The sequence below is a fragment of the Caenorhabditis elegans genome, chromosome X, assembly GCF_000002985.6.
Source record: "Caenorhabditis elegans chromosome X".
NCBI classification, from domain to species: Eukaryota; Metazoa; Nematoda; class Chromadorea; order Rhabditida; family Rhabditidae; genus Caenorhabditis; species Caenorhabditis elegans.
In genome coordinates, this window is record NC_003284.9 from 6,616,932 (window position 1) to 6,636,417 (window position 19,486).

Sequence of the window (19,486 nt, forward strand, 5' to 3'; positions counted from 1 at the left end):
TATGTTTAAACTTATTCACCACAAAAATGTGAACGACTGAACTCATTTCAGAACTCCTGAAAACGCGGTCTGAAATATTTTTAGTCCATCATTTCTTAGAATTATTTTAATCGCTTACGGGATGTCTGCAGATTTTCTGAATTTTTTCTAGAGTTGTCTGGTGGCAGGAAAATAATCTGGAAGGCTTTTTTTAAAATTTTTTAATTATTTTTGAAAAAAAACAACTGAACATTTTTGAACTAACTCGATCAAAAAATGTTGAATTTTTTGAAACATTTTTTGGAGCAGTTTAACGGGTTTAAAAACTAGTGAAAAAACTGCATTCAAAATATTCCAGACCGCGTTTTGGGTTGAGTTCAGCCGCTAAAAGTTTTGCCTTGACAAAGTCTGAAAACATGACTTCAAATGACCAAATTCGTCATTTTTCCCACTGTTGTTTTTTTTGAATTACCTTTTCAATTTATTATTACAAATATAAATTTTCATCCGAAAAAAAGTAAAAAATAATTAATATTATGGAAACTTTATTGAGTTGAACAATTGAAAAATATACATAGTATACAGTTTTTTATAGACACAAGTTGAGATTAAATACAATTATTGATCGCGTTTATAATACAATTTAATCTTGGAAATCAAACTTTCTGTTCAAAAAATCAAGAATAGTTCCGTTTCTCTCGCAGATCGAGTAGAACTTGAAAGAGCATGGCTGGAAGTATGTGTAGGCAGAAGCGTCCCAGTTGATAGCGGCACTGAAGTGAGCAGCACAGTTGGCAAGAGCAGACCATCCATTAGAAACTGGTTTGTATGGGCGGATGAGCCAGTTGCTAAAAATTAATACATTTTGAAAAGTTTTTGGTAATGTCAAACTTCTGCATTAGGGCAAATGCTTACAGTCTAGTTGGGTTGACGGCTCCTTCGGTCTGCCAAATTGGAGCATCTTGGGATTTCTCAAAGTGGGTGAAACGAACAAGACCAATCCAGGTGTAACCGGTTTGTGGGAAATGCTCACGGACGGCATCCTGAAATTGATTTATTAAGTTTTTGCTCACGTTTTCGCAATTGATTCAGCAGTTAATTTGATGATCATTCCCTTCTCCCACCCGGACCACTTGTGGTTCTCTCTACAGATCATTGGGTATGCATTACCAACTCGCGACATCTATTCGCAACAAATTCCAAACATATGTGGGTTGGCTTTTCGCCGTGGCAGTGGTGACGGAGCGGCGTTTGTCACAGTCCGCTTCTCTCCTGCCCCTCGCGCCCTTTTTGTTCGTTTTCTTACCCATTCATCCTGTGAGTTGACCACGAAAAGTGTCGCGTTTTTCTCATAGCACCGTTTCTCAGCCTCAGCAAAGCTTTGCTTGTGCTGTTCTATCCAGTAGCACGAGTCCGAGAAGCGAACCCATCCGTCCGGGCATGTTCCAGTCTGAAAATAGAATAGCATTTACGGGCCTAGTTGGAACGAAAAACTATCTTACTGGAAAATCGTGGTAGTGTTGACGTTGGTCAAGGGAAATATCAGTGAAGGCGTTGGTTCCAAAATCCTTGTAGCTCCAGTTGAAGAGTTTGACTGAAAACTTTCAATTGTAAGTTTCATATAGCAATACATTGCAACCTTCTTCAATTTGTGAGAATGATGTTAATTTTTTGAAAAAGTTTTGGTGCTGTTCGATAGACAATGTCGAAACATTGAGAAGTATTTCCAAAATAATCTTACCTTGAGCAAACCGAGTTGATACAAATCCCACGGCAGCTACGAGTAGAACGAGTTTGAAGATTCTGAAATAACTTTTAGTTACATAGAATTTTTCAAATGAACTTTGGTAAATCGTAACTGTTAAACAAAGAACTGATTTGGAATCAAGTGAAACGGGGGGTATATTTAATTTCGTCATTACCCTAAAGCACTTCAAAAGTTTCGAGTGTTTTATTGACATAATCATAGATATTGATGGGTTGGCTACTCGTCATTGTTATTGTCTTAGGAACGCGCTTTATAGGTTTTCATATCGCATCACTTAATGTCGAAATTTTTTTCACTTTTCAACTTGCAAAATTTTCACAGTCAAAGTTTCAATTTTGAAGATATGTCTCAAGCTTCACAAGAAGACAATGACGGTGGAGATTTATTGTCCCCAGAGTCACCAATGACTCCAGACGGAATGATATTGGCACGAATGCCTTGGCACCCAGGTAAGACGACGGCGTGCGAACAAGAGAATCTAATTTGCATTTTTAATCCGTTGCCAGGTCTCATTGGAAATTGGAACACAGTGAAATCAGTGAGCTGCAGTATGCTCAATGGAGACGAGGTATGTATGTAGGTGGAGTGAAGAAGGGGGATTTATCACCCCAGATGCAAGAAGCCTGTTGAATGTCTTAATGTCCCCCTCTTCTCCTTTTTTTCCGTAAACATTGCTTCTTCATTTGGATTCCTATTCAATATCAAATCCTTCTTTTTTCTGGATTGGGTTGTGCTCACACAAGCTCACAAAACGTTGCTATTTCCCAGACAAACATCAAGATGGAAGCAACAATACAATTTCGATTAACCTTGAGATCGCATTAGTATTCTCTATTTAGCGCTGATCCTAAGCCTCAGATTACAGAGCACATTATGTTCTTCAGTCTTTTGTTTTTTCAAAACAAGTTTGTAAGAAAAAAGTGTATCTCTTTGACAAAAGTTTCTAAATTAGTGAACAATTTTCAAGAAAAATGGGAAAATAGACATTTCATTTTAGTTGCAATTACTTTTCATAATATTTTGCATCGCAATAATTAAAATTTAAAAAGCGCACCATTCCCTTTACCCTCTCGGTTCGCGTTGTTTCAAGCAACAGAGCACTTTGTGCTCCGTCTCTCAACCGATATTACTCGCCACCCAATTGCCCCCGCTTTTTCGGATGCAAAAGAGAGAGGAGAAATAGGGATGTGGGCGTGGCGATTCCCCAAGAAAAATAGCGCTCAGTCGGACAGAGCTCAGAAGCGGTGAGATAACAATCGAAAGGGCACACTGATTGTTAGCAGCGTTGCCTCCCCTTGATAACTGTGCTTTTCTCGTTTCCTTGATAATTTATGACTTGTCGTCGTAAATCTTGATTTTATTTTGCCCTTTTCCGCAACCCTCCATCAAATCCGAAGCTCAATGGACGAAGAAAGTGGAAGCTCGGTGAGTATGTGGTTAACAATGAGAAAATTGAGTCCGGTAGCCATGGTGAGCCGGTCACAGAAAAAAACGGTGGGAATATTTGAAGCATGTGACGAAAATATTTTGGATTATTGTGACTTGTAACTTGAAACACTACTAGAGCGGACGAACCTAAATCATTTTGACATTCATTTTAGTATCCGGTTTCGACCGAATACGCATCCCTCTTGTCTCAAATCTATTGGTGTGCTTCCCACATGACTAAATACGAGTCTGAACACCTTTTTGAATTGTTTTATATTAGAGAAACAAAATAAGTTGTTATTTTTTGACACTCATTGTCTAGAATATTTATCAATACCAATTCATATTCTGATGATTGTTTTCTGTTATGCAATTTCTCTTTTCATGAAGAAAGCAGTGGTCATTTCTAAGGCTTCTTCGAGCCGAGCTTGACAGCTCTGATTCTCTCATCTCTTCACACATTTCTCTTCGGCAGTTCCTGACGACTATTGCCATACTGATATAATACTGATTGTGAGAGAAAAAAAGAAAACACCAATTTTCTAGTATCACTACGAATTCTGCTTACAAAAATCTTAGATTCCGCACTGGCTTGATTATAGTCATCGTCATCTTTCTATAAACAAACACCTCTTACCAACTCACCAAAAAATGGTGAAATATAAAATTAGAGCTCACACGCGCGATTAACGTCACCTCTGGTTTCAAAAGTGTGTTGGTGTGTGTATAAAGTGCACAGACTCACTCGACAACTCCAATTCTTTGCCTAATAATAGCTATTTTATATTTCTGAGACGATGATTTTTATGATTTTTTTTCAATCCGACTAAAAGAGGATGTGAGAAAAAAAGATATCCATGCTTTCCATATTTACTTTTTATAGGTAGAATTCTTGTATCTCTTTACAACTCCAGCTCACAGCTGAACATACAAAATCTTTTCTATTGTTCACACTATACAGCTCTAGAGCTCATTTTTGAAAGCTAGCAGAATAAGAATTCAGACAGATTTTATTTTTATATATCATAAACGGTCAACATTGTGACACTCATAAAATCAACACTTTTGCAAATTTACTTTCAACAACATATATTGATTAACTTAAAGTAATTTCTACTAGCGTGAAACATATAATCAAAGTGGGCGTACTAAACTGCCGATTTTCTCACAAAACCTTCTGTCTATAACTTCCACCTGTTCTTGTGAATGTTCAAACATTTGGAAGTGTTTCCAAGTTTTTTGTTATTAGTTTCCTCACATCAAAAACGTCTTGCTCATAATCCATGAGATGTCAAAGATAAACAAATGTTTAGCATGATTATCCTAGAATAAGAAGATAAGATTAGAACGCAATCATTATACTTACTCTTAACTACGACTATTTAAACTACTGAGGATTTATTTATTGAATATCATGACTGACTGCTTCTACCTCTACATTTTTCTACTTGTAGTCATTTTTTTTCTGCTCAAAGGGTTACTCTTGTTTACTGATATTGGGTAACGAAGTCACTTATGAGAGAATACATTTAGAAGCAGTCGTTGAAAATGGTTTGGGATGAAGTCTTATTAACCCTCAGATGTACTTCTGTTCAAATTTTCAGTGACGTTTTCAGACTGATCAAGCAGCTCCAAGTGATGAGCAGCAGGAAGCTGGCTCGTCTTCAGCAATCGGTCAAGAATCTCGAAAAACAGTTGTATTTCAAGAACCCGGTAAGCATTATTAATAAGCTTTTACAATAACCAGTTGAATACTTTCTAGATATTGGATTCCCGAGTGAACACGATCAACTGACAACTCTACACGATTCTGAGGTTGGTTTCCACTTAAAATCAATAAATCTTGTGTGTAGGATAGTAAAGTTAAGCATTGCCACATGGAGTTGCCATAAAACCGTCGGGTTGGGTGGCTTCTGCAGGGGAAACATCCCTTTCAACCCATTGCTTTGAATCAATGATTCTCAATTTCTTTGCTCAATCTTAATAATGCTAGCCTATTTCAGGAAGGAAACCGAAAAATGTCATTAGTTGGAAAACCGTTAACCTATAAAAACTATCGTACTGATCAACGATTTCGAAGAATGCAGAACAAAATGCATAACTTTTTGGAAAGGCCGCGTGGCTGGAAAGCTGCCACTTATCATCTTGCAGTGTGAGCTTACGGAGAAAAATAATACAATTAATTTAAAAAAAAACATTTTTCAGATTATTCATGGTCCTAATGTGCTTAGCGCTGTCAGTGTTTTCTACGATGCCAGATTTTGAAGTTAATGCAACAATTGTGTTATATTATTTGGTAAGATAACAAATTTAATTTAATTTAAGTTTAATAGCCCTAAATTTATGACTAAAAGTGTTCAGGAAATAGTATTTGTGATCTGGCTGGCTACTGAATATATCTGCCGCGTCTGGTCAGCCGGATGCCGCTCAAGATACCGAGGCATTAGCGGACGGATACGATTTGCCACAAGTGCTTACTGCGTCATCGGTTCGCACTACAATAGTTCGTGTCTAGTCTGACTATATTTTCAGACATAATCGTTATTCTTGCATCTATCACAGTATTATGTATCGGAGCAACTGGGCAAGTATTCGCCGCGTCGGCAATCAGAGGACTACGATTTTTCCAAATTCTACGAATGCTTAGAATTGACCGGAGAGCAGGAACGTGGAAGCTGCTGGGAAGCGTTGTATGGGCCCATAGACAAGTAAGTAAATGACTAACCTGGACATTGTACAGTGAAGAGAAAGACGAGAATAGATTGGCAACCTGACTGACTGAGTGGATGGTTGTCTAGTCTGCCTATTTATACAAGACCATTATTGTAGGCGGGGATGCCCTGTTGACCTCTTCCAGAATATTCCGTTGTATTAATTATTGCGAGAGACAGTGATGGCCAAGGGTGGTCCAGAGAATATGGTAGGGTAACAATGGTCTTTGGTCGTATAGTGGTATTGTAGTGTGGTGTCCCAGGTACCAAAGATCAAATAACTATTCTTATTCAAATTACATTAATGATGAGAAACACCTAATTATTGCACATACAAACAGTAAGACATAATGAATGAATAATTATTTTTAGAGGTGAATTCAAATTCTTTATTTTTTGTAGTACAAAAGTTATAGTCTACAATGCTTTATGATGAATGATGGTGAAGGTTCTGAACTTTGAGTTGTAGTATTTTCAAACTGAGCTCAAAAACTGACTTTCAGTTTGGAAATTTTAATGAAATACCCAAACTGAAACATTTTAATGACCGTTAATTATTTTGTTACAGAGGAGATAAGTTTGTTCTAAATATATCGGTTCTGCCAATTTTCACGTATTGAATTAGCCGGAAATTATTTTTTTATGTGGTCATACTTCTATTCTGCATATTCTGGTAGTTTATTACGTAGTTTTAAGCCAATTTTGGTTTTTTTGAAATGGATAAGTGAATATAACATAACACGTTTGTGCGTTGTCAACTGAAAATGAACCTTAATCCACAAAGAGAAAATAAACATCTCTTATATAAACTTGATTCTAAATTTTTTTTTACGAAATTTTGTTTTTTTTAGTTTTGAACCGATACTCCTTGTTTTGAAACTCATAACAAAAATATCAGAACACAAGAACAAACGGGTAGTTAAAAAAACATATTTGACAATCTCCATCAAAGTTTAAGATTCAAATCGATCACTTTTTTCTGTTCAGAAATTCATTATAATTATAGGAGTTACTGACAACAGTGTACATTGGATTTTTGGGACTCATATTTTCATCTTTCCTTGTGTATTTATGCGAAAAAAACACAAATGACAAGTATCAAACATTTGCCGATGCTCTTTGGTGGGGAGTGGTAAGTTTTTATTATAATGAGCGGCTAATAATAGTTTTCAAATTTTAGATTACACTTTCTACTGTTGGATATGGTGACAAAACTCCTGAAACTTGGCCTGGAAAAATAATTGCCGCATTTTGCGCTCTTCTTGGAATTTCATTTTTTGCACTTCCTGCGGTTCGAATTTTGGGTTCAAATATAAATTAATTTTCTTCGAATTTTTAGGGAATTCTCGGGTCTGGATTTGCGTTGAAAGTTCAACAACATCAACGTCAAAAGCATTTAATAAGAAGAAGAGTTCCTGCTGCAAAACTTATCCAATGTCTTTGGCGTCACTATTCTGCTGCACCGGAATCCACCTCACTTGCAACTTGGAAAATACACTTAGCCAGAGAGCTTCCACCAATGTAAAATGTTGCATTATTCTGAAGCATGAAATATTTTATATGTTTTCAGCGTCAAACTTACTCCAAACGGAAGTAACAATGCTACAGGTCTTATAAATCGATTACGTCAAAGTACAAAACGTAATTCAACTCATTTTTGTGAAGCCAAATTTAGAGTCTAATTTTTCAGGAACACCAAATTTGAATAACCAAAATCTAGCCGTCAATTCACAAGCAACTTCAAAAAACCTTTCCGTCCCACGAGTGCACGACACCATAAGTCTGGTCTCAACGTCAGATATATCTGAAATTGAGCAGCTAGGAGCTCTTGGATTCTCTTTGGGTTAGTTGCTTATTAACGATGGAGTAGCACTAGCGGGGAAATCGTCCAAAACTATCCCTATCATGCCACATGACAAAATATCATAGTAAAACTCTTAAAAAAACATTTGCTATTCTGTTCCAATGAATGGTAAACACCTACATAGTTTTTTGCCCCATATGAATGTTATTAACAATTTCTCCACTGAAAGCAAGCCACTTCATTTTAAACAGTAAAAACTAAATGTTACGTTTCAGGTTGGAAGTCAAAGTCCAAATATGGAGGATCAAAGAAAGCTACAGATGATTCAGTTTTGCAATCAAGGATGTTGGCACCATCAAATGCTCATCTAGACGGTAACAATTTCAATTGTTTGAAAATGCACGAGTACATGCACTGTTAAAAACTTTTACTTCTTCTATCTAAACGTATAGTAGTCTATTAAGTTTATTAGTATTAAGAGGCAAAAAAATTTGACAACATAATGTTTTTGTAAGAATACGTTCAAAAATAGTATTAACTGTTTTCAACAAAAACTTTTAAACCTAACAAAGCAACCATCTAGCAACAATTCTTCTAGCAACTAGATTCACATTTTTCGAATAATCAATATTTTCTCATTCACAACCACTTCACCTATTTCTAAATCAACTCTATCCTATCAATTGTTCTATCCTGTTTGATGTGACCGAATGGTGTGTCTTTTACTCTCTAGATATGCGGCGGCGCTCTCGGAGGTCCGCATCGCTGTGTCGTGTCGTCAACACTGGACAACACCTGCGACCGTTGCAACCGCGGTCCACCTTATCGGACAGTGACGTCATTGGAGACTACTCACTCATGATGGCACCCATTTACCAGTGGTGCGAACAAATGGTGCAACGGAACAGTACACCGGGTGAGGATGGCGTTTGGAGCCAATTATCACAACTAACCACGTGTGCCACTCGACGCACTGAGGATATTTCCGATGGTGACGGTGAGCAAGACAAACGGAAAACATAACACTGACAGAAACACGTATTGATTTTTTTCGTTTTGATCAAGCTCCAATTAACTGACAATTTACAACTGATAACTTACCCTGATTGAACACTAACAGCAATGCCTGATTCGTGGTTTTGCAATGCTTCGCGGCATGGAACATTGCATCGCTTTGGATTTAAATTGAATGCAGCATGCAATTAGCTTGCACTCAAACAATTTTGCTTACTTTAATTCCAAATTTAACGTAGAAAACTTTTTACTGTCTGTTTTTGATTTCGCTTCGCTTTTTCATGCAAATTTTCAGTTCCATCAATGTTCCTGTACTTTACCTTTCTGGAAAGTAGATTTTATGTTCTGTATACATGTCCATATTTTAAGTATAACTACAATTTTTGTCAACCAGAAATGTTATCCAAGGAGAACTTGAAGATTTCAATTCAAAATTCAAAAAGAAGTGTTTTCAAACTAACTATAAAAATTTTCAGAAGAAGAAGCCGTCGGATATCAACCACAAACAATTGAAGAGTTTACCCCTGCTTTGAAAAATTGTGTTCGAGCGATCAGAAGAATACAACTCTTGGTGGCTCGGAAGAAATTCAAGGAGGCATTAAAACCCTATGACGTCAAAGATGTGATTGAACAATATTCAGCTGGTCATGTTGATTTGCAAAGTCGAGTGAAGACAGTTCAAGCGAAACTAGATTTTATATGCGGGAAAAATATTGAGAAAATTGAGCCAAAAATTTCAATGTTCACTAGAATTGCAACTTTGGAAACAACTGTGAGTTGGTTTGAAAATCAAGTTTCTCGTTGAAAAATTGTAAATAGAATTAACCAAAACGCAAAGTAACTTAATTACCGCTAATTCTAAAATAATTTTAAAAAAAAGTGAAATTTTCTTCAAAATAAGTACAAAATATAAAAAGTAAAAAGAATTAACAATATCAATCTCTAATAAGCGCATTTTATAGAATCATTAGTCTCTATTTATAATTGTTTTACATTAAAAATTTCAAATCAATTGGTAATTGGCATTTTTTAAGTTGCTTAAGATAATTGATAAGCTTTGGCAAATTGCCGACCTGTTTGCCTTCAGTACATTCAACTAAATGTGAAGCAATTGCCAATATTCCTATTTTTTCTTAGTGAATTTTTATATTAATTTTTGATCAATTGCAAAAGTGCCTAAATATTATATTAAAACTATCCAAAACAAATGCTTGAAATGTTTTATTTGTAGTCAAAAATATACTTTTTTTTCACCGTCCTAATTTGGAAAAGTGACAAAATTGTTATCTTTTTCCACAAATTTTCTGTTCTATTTATGTCGAAAATATTTTCATTTGGACATTGTCAAATTTAAACTAACAGCATTGCTTTCAATTTAGTGAAATGTCCCAATTTTTTTTTGAATGTAGAAATTTAGTGAAATACTATTTTTAAAAAAATCTAAAATTATGATATGTGGTAATTGTGAATTGTATTATCAGTGTATTCAAAGAAATTCCCACTGACTCTTTCTTACTTTTTATAACTGTAGCATAACAATTAGAAAATCGGGAATGTGTTTTGGAAAAAAATGCTCAAAAAATCCCTATTCCTCACCCGAAATGTGTTTTTGCCTAATTTCACTTTCCAGGTTGGTAAAATGGACAAAAAGCTCGACTTAATGGTTGAAATGCTAATGGGAAGGCAAGCATCCCAGCGTGTCTTCTCACAGAACACATCGCCACGTGGAGAGTTTTCTGAACCAACTAGTGCGAGACAAGATTTGACAAGGTCGCGGCGGTCTATGGTCAGCACTGACATGGAAATGTATACAGCAAGGTAAAGAGACAAATTTGAACTTCTTCAACAAAAACAAAAAAAAATCACTAGATAATATATATATATAATATATATAGATATATAAAAGTTTATTCATTAAAATATCTAAATCTAGATCACATTCGCCTGGTTATCATGGAGATGCCCGACCAATTATTGCTCAAATAGATGCAGATGATGACGATGAAGATGAGAATGTTTTCGACGATTCTACTCCATTGAACAATGGTCCCGGTACTTCAAGTTGTTAAAACATATTTATTTGTTTTTTGCAATATCACATTGTTTTATTTTGTATGTTCAATCTATTGTTTTTACCATTGCCCAGGTATTATGTACATTAATTTTTTTGTAGCGTTTTATTTTTTCAAAATGTGTACACTTAATTCAAAATCGCACTAGCTGTGAGATTTTGTTTTTACGGATATGCTATGAACCCATCTCTGATGCATCTTTTTCTTGTTTTTTCCCAGATTTTTTTAGTTAGTGTTTTCACGCTTTTCAAATTCTACCATAAATACATGTTTATTGATAACTCACCAAAAAAAAAAGAAATGAAAACACTGAATACAACTTTTTCACAATAACAAAAAAATAATTGCATTTTTTCTAAAACCGTGTGCACTGTAGATTTTCGTTGGTCACAAAAGAGCCGCAGGAGCAAATGCTTGGGAACTTGGCAAGTGGAGCTTTCCTCAAAGTTTTGGTCTGCAAGATGTGATCATAAAAAACAATTAACAAGAAACGTATTTCAACTCACTTTTATCAGAACTTCGAAAGTGAAACTTACTTCATTCAAAAGAGGACTTTTGAATTATTTAGCCACAAAATTTTTTGAATGAGAAGAGCATTCGAACAAAAAAAAAGTCAATGGAAAAATTTTTAAAATGCATTTTTTCACTACTTTAGATGCCCGTTGCTCTATTGCGGATGAAACTTTTGATGATGTTAAGGATGGTTAGAGGTAGGTACACATGATGGAAATGTTTTTAAATTTTTTTATTGTTTAGAAAATAGTCTTAACACTTTCTAGATGCTGTGAAAAAATGTTCTAAACTTTTTCAACAAAACAACAGTTTCTCAAAAACTTTAGGACCTCTAAACATCAAACTACTGCAAACCCCCCACTTTTAAATTTAACGAATTTAGTGAGCTTTAATACAATTCTGGTAAGTCTGCAATTATCTTACATGGTTCTGTTTAGCCATCGTGAGATCAACATAAAACACTTTCGAGGATACAGAATTTGTTGATGTTATGTTGCTTTTGTTTGTTTCGTAGGAATTCTGATCTTGATAGTTTTTTCTAGATGATTTCCGAACTCTTGAGTATATCATCTGACGGTATGGCGCGTAGGCAAATGCAGTTATGAGGGGATTAATTATCTAAAGGATGGCGAATTTGAAAAACTTGGTTTATGTGAAAAAGAAACTCACTGGATTCAAAATAAGTAAGTAAAGCATACTCCAGGTCAGCCAGCTCAAGTTTTGACGAGATTCACAGTCTAGGTTGGGCCACCTAAACGAACTTTAATGCGATAACATTATGGAAATCACTTTTATTCGTATTTTTCTTATTACTTGCTTTTCTTTTTGTCTTCAATTCCTATCTGTTGTTACGCGTTGAGTAATTCATAACAATTTCACAGTTTCTAATAGCCTGACACTATGTACATAGAACATTTTCTATAAATTTAGCTGAAAATAGGCTGAATATATCGGTCAATAAAAAAAAAGCACATGTATGCAATAAAGAAAGTTTCGTAATCAAATTAAAACAACAAAACTAAACGCTGCGACCAGTTGGATAATTTTTTTCACAAGAATGTTCGAAAAATGTTCAAATAATAATTTTTTTAAAAATTAAGTGTTACGGCGAGACGTAAACGTGTTCGCACTACTTGGCGATAACAACTCGACAATAAGAAGCACGTGAACTCTCGAACTCTCTTATTATTATTTCACGTATTATCCACATGTACATTCCTTGATCGACTCTATCATATTCGATCATTCCTCACTATTCTATCATACTGCACTCTTCTGCTTTCTAATAAAGCTCTTCTATTATTATTACAAATTGGATATAACATTGGCGATCAGGATGAGATATGGTTCATCGTCTTTAGTCTGCTTTAACTTAGTCCGAACTTAAATTGTTCAAACTTACGCTATAATATGAATTCTCGCTAGATTCGCTATTCTATAAGGAAGCAAACTGCAAGATGTCCAAAGTGTTGTCGCGAAGATGAATGCAAAAGATGTTGCCTAAAAAGCCTTTACCGTTTTGAAAAAATTGTTTTTATTACTTTATTCTCAATTTTGCTTGCACTGCTAGTCTTAATCACGGTTTTTCGTTTCCTTTTAGTTAAATCGTATAAGTAACAGGATACTAACAGCGATGACACTATCGGAATAACACAGAACACCACTGTGAATACTTCGTAGAAAATTTTGTTCACCGGAGAAAACTGAATTCAATTTTCTATAAGACTAATCTGATACAAGATACCTGGCCACTGTTCATTAATCCTGTAAGAAACACAAATTGTATTTCAAACTGTTGCTGTAATGTAATATTAAGGTTATGAAATGAGTATTATGGAACTTTTACTTGAATATCAACTGTTGCATTTACAAAGTACATATAACTATACATCCAGTAGTATGTCGCAAAACTGAAATTTGAGAAGTTAATTTTGTATCTTAATTTTGAAAACTGACCCTATTGATATAATCCAGGAGAGATAACAAAATAGCTTGGCTCTAAAATAAGACATCCATATGTCATATTTGAATGGCCAGCAAAAAAATATTAGCTAAAACGTGTCAATTTCTCAAAGTTTACATGCTAGTATCATACCTTATCAATATTCAGCAAAGTGAGTGAAAGCCCGGATACTGCAAGACCCACCCAGTTTGCAAAATTCAAAAAAACAGTTATGAAATGAACATGTGCTCCAGAATATCTTCTCGTGACTAGCTCATACGGATGGCAAAACACTGAAAACTATATTATCTAGACCACGTGCCTAAGTGATTGACACTCACGTGTTAATATTGTGTCTCCAATAGTCATGTTCAAAATAAACAAGTGAAGTGTGTCTCCTTTCTTTTTATATAACTTGGCGGAACATGCAATCACGATAAAATTAATCACAGTAGATATGAGACATGCTCCAATTAATACGTCGTCCATCTGTAATACTTTTACAAATTTGCAAGAATCCATTTCAAAAAGGAAAAAAACAATTGTGACATACAGCGGTTGCAAAGCGAATAAAGGAATCGGAGTAATAACATGAATACTGCATTGCCTCGGAAGAAGATCCAAATTGAGAAATGAATTCTGCCGGAAGATCAGTGAAATCGTTCCATGTTCCAGATGGCATCGTTTCCACGACTCGTTGGCTCAATGAAAATGCCATCGCAGTGAGGAACCTGATATTTTGTTTATTTTTGCACAATCTGTCAATTGTCTGTCTATGAATCAAAATTGAAGCTACTATGTAAATGACTTTGCTCATTTGATATAAAGTTCAATTAAATTTTCTATCAACTTTGAGTTGTTTTTTGGTTGTTTTTATTTAGTTTAGAATACATATAGTGACGGCTTATATTTTATTGAGTTTTTCGCGTCAATTTTTCAATATATTCTGTGAAAACAAAATGTTTCACATATTTAAAACTACAACATGATATATGTTTTAATGTTCCAAAAGCAGTTATAAAAAATAAACTTGAATAAATTTTGAATTTTGACCGAAACTGTGAAAATGTGGGAATTCACAGAATTTTGGCTATTCTAGAAATAAATTCGAGTTTGCAAATTGAAAAGCTGAAGATTGGCAAAATTTGTAATTTAATTATTTTCGTGTAGTGGGATTTCCGGCGCTGAATATGTAGTCAAAAAAAGGTCAACTGATGGGTATGTTGATAAATTAAATATTCCGGAAAAATTTGTAACTTTGATCTAGAAACTAATTGCAACATTTCTAATTATAGTTTTACCAATACCGAAAAACTCACAGTGAACCAATATGATGCTACACAAAAAGTTTAGATTGTCGAAAGCACGAGAAACTGAAAAAGTTTAACTTCCTAAGAATTTTCCATGTTGATATTGATGTCAGTGTCATTAATTTTTAACCAATATTTCTTGTCCCTGCATAAAACTTATTTCCTCACGCACACATACTAGAAGGTACCAAGAAATGATAGCCCAATGCATCTACCACCCACAGTGTATTTAGTTATTTGTGGTGAAGTACTTTTGAGGAAATAAAGTATTAGTAGAAACTTATTTTCAAAAAAAAAAACTTCATGCATTATATAAATAACCACAGTAACCGTTTCTCAAGCTCAAAGAATCGATCACGTGTTACGTGAAAGTTGAATCATTTAAAATGTTAACATTTGTAACATCGTATAATATATAATAGATATAAAATCAGAAGACAAATAATTATTCGTATTATTTACTTCCGGCTTGCAATTTCTTGTCTGAAGAAGATTGTGATTCAAACGAAAATCCATCATCACTCTTCATTGGTGTTACTGGAGGCTCACTCATGGAGATTCTTACAACCTGAAAAATATTAAAATAATAAAACGTTTCTGTAACCAGTCATCATACTTCAGTAGACTGTCTCAAGCTGGCCAGCTCTGTGCATGATGATCGTCGATTCCTGTTTCGTCGGACCGATGCGAAGCTGCTGTCAGACTGCAAACCATCCGGTTGGTAAGAATACAAAGGCCGGTTCCCAACTGGTATATTTACTAAAAACTTCTTGATTGTTAGACGGTAAGGAGCGTAGATCAGCGACGTGATTAGTGGATTGATTATCTGAAAGGGATATGGTGAGTTGAAATTGTTTGTTCAGACTCTAAAAAAGGTTTGGCATTCGTAATGAAAAATCTCGAAAATGAAAAAAAATATGGAGGTGCAAAGTTTGAAAACAAAACGTATTTCCAGCTAAAATCAACAATTTTGCTAAGTTTTCGGTGCCACTACTGATTTTTATTGCATAATTTAGTTATTCATTTTGAATTTTTAAAATTGAGTTGAGTGAATTTTCGGGCGACATGTGAACAAAATATTACCAAACCTGCGACACTGACAAACTGATAAAAATTAAAACTTTAGCTGATGATATGGTTTTTCTTCTAAAATTTAGAACTGCCATTAAAACACGAGAACTTTTCATCTCCAAATGTCGAGTTTTTGGGGACATTTTAAGTCTAAAAAAGTTGTGCCCTAATTAATCTACTTCTACTTCACCTTAAATTCAGTACTCTAAAATGTTTTTCATTCTGAGTGAGGTTGATAATAATTTTGCAACGGCCTGAGTAACTAAAATCGTTCAACAATGATTACACCCTTAATTTAGAAAAAATTGTTTCTTTCCCTCAATCTTTCAGCTCATTTATAGCCTAGCTGAAGATGTTTCGAGAAGATTTAAGAAGTTATGATTGGAAGAATGCAGATGCTTTTCCGTCACGTAGTCTTTCATGCTTTGATGCTTAGAAATGGTGATTTTCAGAACGAGAAGAATTCAACCTAGTTTCGGGTTTTGATTAAATTACTGTTTCACGCAGGCATGAATGAATTAAAATTTAATTTTTGGGGTATGGCGGCTACTGCAAGCACCGAAAAACTTCATAATCATTTATATGATATAGGCTTTAACAAACACTGATGTTTGAGAAAGAGACACCATAAACATTTTTACATGTTTTTTTTCCAGCCCCACCGAAGTATCGAAAATCCGAAAAAAACTGTTCAATAGTTATTATAATAGTTAAGAGTATAGTTATTGAAAACCATATTAGTGTTATCTCACGAAAATCAAAGTTTTCAAAACAGTACTAACCGGATTGAGAGTAAGAAGATACACAAGTACCCATGCAATCCAATTCATCCTTTGTTTGCCTTCACAACTCAGTTCGGACCATCTAAAAACCAAACTATGCACATTTGTCCACTACACCATAAACTCACGTGAACAAGTGAATACGAGCCAGATTAACAATGCGATAAGGCAGTAAACTGCACGAAGTCCAGGTAGTCGTGGCAAAAATAAATGCCAATGACTTGACCTGAGACAGAACCTTCTAAAAAAACGTATTCTAATCTACTTTTGGTCTAGTTACCTTGTTCTTGAAAGCGCTCGTGTCACCGGCGTTAGTTGCGTTTCGTTTACTTCTGGTGAGATTAAACAGGTAAATTGAGACTATGAGGGAAGAAGTTACTGGGAGCACACAAAATAGCATAGTGAAAATCTCATAGTAGAATTTTTTGCTTGGCGACATCTGAAAGGTAACGTAACTATATAAATATGCGAAATCTACTAGTTTTATGTAACTGACTTGAAGAGAACAATCTTGGTGAAAAATGTAAACAATGTTAAATAACCAGCAATAGGAAACAAATCTGTAAAACTATGTTTGTTTATTGCTGTCTCAGGACATTCATTAACCCACCCAATAGATACAGCCCAAATAGCCAGACAAAACATTGCTGCTCGTCGTTTTGACATGGAACGATCATAATTTAGTGGCCACCGAAAGTAAATAAGCTATAATATTTTTAAATTGTAAATTTGAATAATTATTTAAAAGAACAAACTTTATCAACGTTGAGTAAAGTAAGTGAAAGACCAGAAACAGCAAGACCAATCCAGTTGAAATAGTGTACAACGGCGCACAAATGTTTTTGTTGGAGAAAATCGTGTTTTCGGATTAATAGTTCATTTGGATGGCAAAATACTGTAATAATCACAGCTTTTATTTTTACGAATATCACAGTAAAACGCTCCAAAAAATTATAGATTTTTTCATAATTTTTGGTCACAGTTTTGGCAACTGCTAAAATTTTGCAGAATATGAGCTTTTGTGGAAATCCAAAGCAATACCGATTTTAAAATTTTCCCCACTGGTGCTACTTCACCTTTGAGGTTTTGTTTTGACATGGTAAAATTTAAATTTTACCCTCAGACTTTCAAATAAAAAAAGTTCTACAGAATTAACATGTCACTGAAATATTTTAAGCGGGAAAATATTGACAATTAAACAATTTTGGAATGATTTTTTTTCCAAATATGTGTTATAAAGCTAATATTAACCTATTCTCAAAAACTAAAACATCATCGAAGACCGGCGAAACTAGGTTTGAAGTAAATCTGAACTTAATTTTTTTAATTAGAAAAAACATTTTCGAGGAGTAACTTCGAATGATATATATCTTGTTTTGAAGTATATTTGCAAAATTGCAACCTTCTCTTCTGAGGTCCCCACTTTTTAAAAAATGAGTTCAGATTCGCATACTACACTACATTGCTGAATAACGTGTATAATGTGATTACATATGTCGGTATTACTTGATCACATTATAAGCATAGTATTAAACAAGGTGTGATATTGAAAACAACAGAAAATAGAATTAGACGAATTTTTAGCTCACTTGTTAAAACCAGATCACCAACTGTCATGTTGAGAATAAATAAATGCATAGTATCACCACTGCGTTTGAATAATTTTATAGCACAAAAAATGACCATTACATTGAACACTGTTGCAGCCATGCTGGCGGCTAACAGCATATCGTCAACCTAAAATTAATAGAATTTCAAAGATAGCAGATAATTAATTTGAAAAACATGCCGTGTATGTGAAAATTGTAAACATCGGATCATTGTAACACTCTTCATATTCTGCGTAAACGTCTGCCGTTGTACTTGTTATACTGGATACTGTAGTCGTGGTTCCTTCCAAAAATGTGCTGGCCACGGCATCGATGGTTTCGAATGGAATCTCTTCCATTTTTCAAATCCAACAACGAATCCAGAATGTCTAAATTTTTGAAGAATAAGTGAAATAGAAACAAGTTGAATGTGCGAATAGATGAAGGAGGAGACCTCGGAAATGATGACTGTTGTGTCGAAACGTGCATTGTGGAGATGGGGGCCAATTCGTTTGCGCGCCGTAACAATACATATCATTTTTCGCGATAATTTGTGCTAATTATATCATGTACTGTATCCCGAATACGTTTTTTTTTGCATGCTCTCAGTGTCATTCAAATTGGGGTCTCTATTCTTTTTTTTGTTGTTGTGGACTGCTACTATGTCGAATTAGTGTTGTTAGCACTGTAAAAATAACACGAACCTCCCATCACGCAAGAATAATAGGGATATGTCTTGTTTTCTTTTTATTAGCTATTCATTTAAAACAAAATAACACTCTTCAATAGTCGATTTGTTTTTTGTTTAACAATTGTTAAACGTTAGTCTAATTCTGAATGTAAAAGTAATTCACAAAACAATAAAAATGAATTTTTTTGAAAAATTCGAATATTTGTGGAAACTGGAGTTTTTTTTTGTCTTATGCGTGATCAGTAAAATATATAAATAAGCTTAATAGTAGGGAATTATATTGTATATTGTGTCTTTGTTATGCTGCCTTACTGAAAAAAAACATTTTGAGCTTAATTTTCTCATTTGTTCCACTGGAAAATTTTGAAAATTGTCAATACACGCATTATAAAGTTATCACTAACATTTTTTTTTGAATAAATTTAAGAATGAAAATTTTCCAGCTTAATTGTAGACGCGAAAATTAAAAAGATTTTGATTTCAGAAATGGAGTTGAGCGCAAAATTTGGATTAGGTGTAAATGATTAAAGTGTTTTCTAGTATCAATTTAACTTTTCATGGTCCCAACCACAGTGGGCTCTGCGAATTTTGTCATTTTTATTTGAATCTGGAACAATTGAGTAATTTATTTGTTTATGTAAGTACTAGGTTTTGCATAACTGGCATGTGCCCAATCTTCACCAATTAAAAGAACGACTATTAAAGAAACACATTGTGCACAAAACATCTAAATCAAATTAGGTTTTATCTATAGATACCAAAAAGCCTGCCGCTCCCGCCATGAGGCGTCGTCCGCATGCAAATAATTTTGG

The 19,486-nt window shown here is 34.4% G+C and overlaps 4 protein-coding genes and 2 non-coding genes across 10 annotated transcripts; 3 read left to right on the top strand and 3 right to left on the bottom strand.

Moving 5' to 3' along the window:
* Positions 1-461: 461 nt before the first annotated feature.
* clec-266 (C-type lectin domain-containing protein) lies at positions 462-5,984 on the bottom strand. Of its 3 annotated transcripts, NM_001029256.4 has the most exons (6): positions 5,901-5,984; positions 1,721-1,782; positions 1,482-1,573; positions 1,286-1,429; positions 895-1,022; positions 462-827 (listed from the first exon to the last, which is right to left on the bottom strand). In NM_001029256.4, the coding sequence occupies exons 1-6, from the start codon at positions 5,906-5,908 to the stop codon at positions 623-625; spliced, it is 639 nt and encodes a 212-aa protein (NP_001024427.1). In that variant the 5' UTR covers positions 5,909-5,984; the 3' UTR covers positions 462-622. The 3 variants fall into 3 exon arrangements, with proteins under 3 accessions (NP_001024427.1, NP_001379719.1, NP_001024428.1); NM_001392791.1 differs by having other exon boundaries at positions 508-1,022; positions 5,901-5,942; NM_001029257.5 differs by lacking the exon at positions 5,901-5,984 and having other exon boundaries at positions 508-827; positions 1,721-3,875.
* On the top strand, positions 2,081-11,064 carry kqt-1 (Potassium voltage-gated channel subfamily KQT member 5). 2 transcript variants are annotated; one of them, NM_171709.6, is made up of 17 exons: positions 2,081-2,196; positions 2,254-2,315; positions 4,792-4,888; positions 4,938-4,990; positions 5,179-5,327; positions 5,381-5,471; positions 5,537-5,663; positions 5,708-5,883; positions 6,893-7,018; positions 7,067-7,177; positions 7,226-7,407; positions 7,457-7,527; positions 7,577-7,729; positions 7,966-8,064; positions 9,181-9,476; positions 10,335-10,522; positions 10,638-11,057. In NM_171709.6, exons 1-17 carry the CDS (start codon positions 2,091-2,093, stop codon positions 10,771-10,773), a joined length of 2,223 nt encoding a protein of 740 aa, NP_741819.1. In that variant the 5' UTR covers positions 2,081-2,090; the 3' UTR covers positions 10,774-11,057. The 2 variants fall into 2 exon arrangements, with proteins under 2 accessions (NP_741819.1, NP_741820.1); NM_171710.7 differs by lacking the exons at positions 2,081-2,196; positions 2,254-2,315 and adding an exon at positions 2,980-3,172 and having other exon boundaries at positions 10,638-11,064.
* aexr-2 (G-protein coupled receptors family 1 profile domain-containing protein) lies at positions 11,032-14,606 on the bottom strand. The gene is made up of 12 exons (NM_001373332.2): positions 14,551-14,606; positions 13,785-13,962; positions 13,573-13,720; positions 13,385-13,524; positions 13,246-13,340; positions 13,136-13,199; positions 13,034-13,087; positions 12,831-12,992; positions 12,692-12,789; positions 11,959-12,040; positions 11,713-11,907; positions 11,032-11,230 (listed from the first exon to the last, which is right to left on the bottom strand). The coding sequence occupies exons 2-12, from the start codon at positions 13,947-13,949 to the stop codon at positions 11,132-11,134; spliced, it is 1,302 nt and encodes a 433-aa protein (NP_001359893.1). The 5' UTR covers positions 13,950-13,962; positions 14,551-14,606; the 3' UTR covers positions 11,032-11,131.
* Positions 14,607-14,995: 389 nt separating this feature from the next.
* Positions 14,996-18,342, bottom strand: aexr-1 (G-protein coupled receptors family 1 profile domain-containing protein; the record flags this gene model as incomplete). 2 transcript variants are annotated; one of them, NM_001361813.1, is made up of 10 exons in its annotated part: positions 14,996-15,109; positions 15,158-15,367; positions 16,395-16,476; positions 16,523-16,620; positions 16,675-16,833; positions 16,891-16,954; positions 17,005-17,099; positions 17,150-17,289; positions 17,984-18,131; positions 18,184-18,342. In NM_001361813.1, 10 exons carry the CDS (start codon positions 18,340-18,342, stop codon positions 14,996-14,998), a joined length of 1,269 nt encoding a protein of 422 aa, NP_001348797.1. The 2 variants fall into 2 exon arrangements, with proteins under 2 accessions (NP_001348797.1, NP_001348796.1); NM_001361814.1 differs by having other exon boundaries at positions 16,523-16,635.
* An 83-nt stretch (positions 18,343-18,425) lies between these two features.
* On the top strand, positions 18,426-18,561 carry C25B8.10. The gene has a single exon (NR_071329.1). It is a non-coding gene; the product is annotated as an Unclassified non-coding RNA C25B8.10 (non-coding RNA).
* Positions 18,562-19,086: 525 nt separating this feature from the next.
* Positions 19,087-19,236, top strand: C25B8.12. The gene has a single exon (NR_071330.1). It is a non-coding gene; the product is annotated as an Unclassified non-coding RNA C25B8.12 (non-coding RNA).
* Positions 19,237-19,486: the final 250 nt, after the last annotated feature.

Bases quoted from the DNA above. Each gene is read 5' to 3' on its own strand.
- aexr-2 (NM_001373332.2), bottom strand. From the start codon at position 13,949: ATGGCATTTTCATTGAGCCAACGAGTCGTGGAAACGATGCCATCTGGA. The intron at 13,088-13,135 runs GTAAAAGTTCCA...ATTACATTACAG, and splicing joins ATGCAACAGTTGATATTCAA to CAACAGTTTGAAATACAATT. The intron at 11,908-11,958 runs GTGAGTTTCTTT...GCCATCCTTTAG, and splicing joins ACTTACTTATTTTGAATCCA to ATAATTAATCCCCTCATAAC.
- clec-266 (NM_001029257.5), bottom strand. From the start codon at position 1,898: ATGACGAAATTAAATATACCCCCCGTTTCACTTGATTCCAAATCAGTT. The intron at 1,574-1,720 runs GTAAGATTATTT...GAAAGTTTTCAG, and splicing joins ATCAACTCGGTTTGCTCAAG to TCAAACTCTTCAACTGGAGC. The intron at 1,430-1,481 runs GTAAGATAGTTT...TTCTATTTTCAG, and splicing joins AACACTACCACGATTTTCCA to ACTGGAACATGCCCGGACGG.
- kqt-1 (NM_171709.6), top strand. From the start codon at position 2,091: ATGTCTCAAGCTTCACAAGAAGACAATGACGGTGGAGATTTATTGTCC. The intron at 7,178-7,225 runs GTTCGAATTTTG...TCGAATTTTTAG, and splicing joins CATTTTTTGCACTTCCTGCG to GGAATTCTCGGGTCTGGATT. The intron at 8,065-9,180 runs GTAACAATTTCA...AAAAATTTTCAG, and splicing joins ATCAAATGCTCATCTAGACG to AAGAAGAAGCCGTCGGATAT.